Raw genomic sequence first — 2,853 nt, forward strand, 5'->3', positions numbered from 1 at the left:
GGGGGGGGTTGAGATCCCCCTCCCCAAATTCCCACCCCCATCAGGGCAGGGGGGATAAAAGGGAGGGAAGGGGGGGTTGAGATGCCCCCAATTTCCCCCCCCATCCCCCCCCAGGGTGGGAGGGATAAAAGGGAGGGGGAGGGGGGAGGGTTTGAGATGCCCCTCCCCCAAATTTCACCCCCCCCCGGGTGGGGGGGGGCTTCAGGCGCTGAGGAAGAGCCGCTGGTACCACTTGTTCATCTGCTCGAGGAAGATGAAGGTGAGCACGGTGTGGGGGCCCAGGCGGGCGTAGTAAGGGGTGAAGCCCTTCCAGAGGCTGAAGAAACCCTCGTACCGCACCACCTTCACCAGCACGTCCTGCCAGGGGGGCAAAAAAACACCCAAACCCCAAAATTAGGATGAGAAAAAAAAATCTAAAATTGATAGAGAATCCTCCATCCACCCCCCACCTCATCCTCCCCGTCTGCCAGGTGTGATGGGAGAGACTCCCCTTGGAAATGGTAGATTGGACACACCCCCAAAGTGATGGGGGTCTCCTGAAAAAATGAGGCCAAACTGGGACAGGAAACACCCCCCCAAAATGATGGGGATCTCCTCAAAAAATGAGCCCAAACTGGGACAGGAAACACCCCCCAAAATGATGGGGATCTCCTCAAAAAATGAGCCTGAACTGAGACAAGAAAGACCCCCAAAATTATGGGAAAGTTCCTCCCCAACTCGAAAGGGAACCCCTTTAAAATATCAGGGACCAACCACACCCCAAAATGATGGGGATCTTCTCAAAAAACGAGCCCAAACTGGGACAGGAAACACCCCCAAAATGATGGGAAAGTTCTCCCCCAACTCGAAAGGGAACCCCTTTAAAATATCAGGGATCAACCACACCCCAAAATGATGGGGATCTTCTCCAAAAATGAGCCCAAACTGGGACAGGAAATACCCCCCAAAATGATGGGGATCTCCTGAAAAAATGAGCCCAAACTGGGACAGGAAATACCCCCCAAAATGATGGGAAAGTCCCTCCCCAACTCGAAAGGGAACCCCTTTAAAGTATCAGGGACCAACCACACCCAAAAATGACACATAAACCCCCCCAAAAAAAGTGAGGGAGACCCTCCCCACCCCACCCCACCCCACCCCCCCAAAGCTCACCAGCCCGTTGCGGTACTCGGGTTTGCCGTCGATCGTCCGCATGTTCTGGATCCTGCCGGAATCATTTTGGGGGGGATCGTGAAACAAAACAGGTGGATTTCGGGGGCTGAACCCCCCCCCTTCTCTTCCTCCAAAAATCTGGAATTTTTGAGGGGGGGGAACCCCCTAAAAAGAGAGGAACCCACCGGGTCTTGACGATGTCGACGGGCATGGAGGCGGCCGTGGTCACCAGCCCGCTGATCATGCTGGCGCAGAAGTGGCACAGGATGTCGTCACGGAAATGCCCTGGGGGGAAAAAGGACACCCCAAAAAACGTCAAAAAGGGTTTGGCAGGATTTTGGGGGGGGAAGGGGATGCAAAAAATGGGGCTGGACTCACCGGAGTCGAGCAGGAATTGCTTGGATTGGGAGTAGGAGGCGAGTTGGGCGGCGTTGACGACCACGGCGCGGGCCATGGTGGGGATGCAGCCCTGGGGGGAGGGGGGGGATGGGGAGGGGGGGTTGAGGGGAGACCCCCCTGCACCCCCAAAACCCCCCCCCTTACCCCCTTCTCCCCACCCAGACATCCCACCTGAGTGGGGCGTCCCCACAGCCCTAATTGGGGGGGGTGGTGGGTGGTGGGTGTTTTAGGGGGACCCCCTGGGGTGGGGGATGTTTCAGGGGGACCCCCTGGGTTGGGGGGTGTTTCAGGGGGACCCCCTGCACCCCCAAAATCCTCAACCCCCCCCCCTTTACCCCCATCTCCCCACCCAGACATCCCACCTGAGTGGGGCATCCCCACAGCCCTAATTGGGGGGGTGGTGGGTGGGGGGTGTTTTAGGGGGTCCCCCTGGGGTGGAGGGTGTTTTAGGGGGACCCCCTGCACCCCCAAAATCCTCAAACCCCCCCCCTTTACCCCCATCTCCCCACCCAGACATCCCACCTGAGTGGGGCGTCCCCACAGCCCTAATTGGGGGGGGGAGGACACACAGGGCGGAGGGTGTTTTAGGGGGACCCCCTGGGGTGGGGGGCGTTTCAGGGGGACCCCCTGCACCCCCCCAAAAAACCCTGAGACCACCACACACCCCCCCCCGGGTGAAAAGGGGGGTGGGGGTACGGAGGGGGAGGGGGGAGGGGGATACGGAGCAGGAGGGGAATTTTGGGGGAGGGGGGGGAAGGAGGGGATGGATTTTGGATTTTGGATTTTGGGGAGGGGTCTCTGTACCCTCCAGAGCGTGAGCACCCCCTCCTCCCTCGCCATCCTCACGAGGGCGTCGAAGACGTTGCGGTACCCGCGGCGCTCGCCGGGGGGCAGCCTGTGGGGGTGGATTGATTTTGGGGCAAAAAACCGACATTTTGGTTAAAAAAAAAAACCTAAATTCGTGGAGGGGAGGGAAGAAGATTAAAAAAGAGGGGGGTCCCGACCTGCCATCGGCCGTCATGCGGATCAGGGCCACCTCGGCCGGGGTCCCCACGAAGGCCCCCGCCGCCCCCGCCGTCATCCCCATGGCCGCCTTGGCCACGAACGGGGGGGGGGTCCCGTCGGGACCCCCGAAACGCTCCAGGAGGACGCTGTAGATGCCCAGGCGGGTGGTGGTGTAGGTGGCCTGGCGCAGGAGCCCCGCTGAGAGCCTGGAGGGGAGGGGGAAGAAAAAAAACCCCAAAAATGGGGGATCCCACCCCAAAAAGAAGGGAGGAGGTCGATGAAAGGGGGGGGAGGGGG

At 60.0% G+C, this 2,853-nt stretch overlaps 2 protein-coding genes across 2 annotated transcripts in view; one reads left to right on the forward strand and one right to left on the reverse strand.

The window, feature by feature from the left end:
- Positions 1-128, forward strand: part of LOC114072739 (proteasome subunit beta type-6-like) — a 7,855-nt gene extending 7,727 nt beyond the window's left edge. The window contains exon 4 of the mRNA XM_027910598.1: positions 115-128. Within this exon, the coding sequence (XP_027766399.1) occupies positions 115-128 (14 nt within the window). The remainder of the gene's footprint in view (positions 1-114) is intronic.
- Positions 129-150: 22 nt separating this feature from the next.
- Positions 151-2,776, reverse strand: SLC25A11 (solute carrier family 25 member 11; the record flags this gene model as incomplete). Its single annotated transcript, XM_027910599.1, has 6 exons — positions 151-357; positions 1,153-1,204; positions 1,338-1,437; positions 1,531-1,621; positions 2,356-2,446; positions 2,556-2,776. Coding segments are annotated over 6 exons (711 nt in total), but the record flags the coding sequence as incomplete, so codon positions are not given.
- Positions 2,777-2,853: the final 77 nt, after the last annotated feature.

The sequence above is a fragment of the Empidonax traillii genome, unplaced genomic scaffold (genome assembly GCF_003031625.1).
Source record: "Empidonax traillii isolate 1590-97213 ecotype Southwest subspecies unplaced genomic scaffold, ASM303162v1 scaffold3840:size10783, whole genome shotgun sequence".
Lineage (NCBI taxonomy): Eukaryota > Metazoa > Chordata > Aves > Passeriformes > Tyrannidae > Empidonax > Empidonax traillii.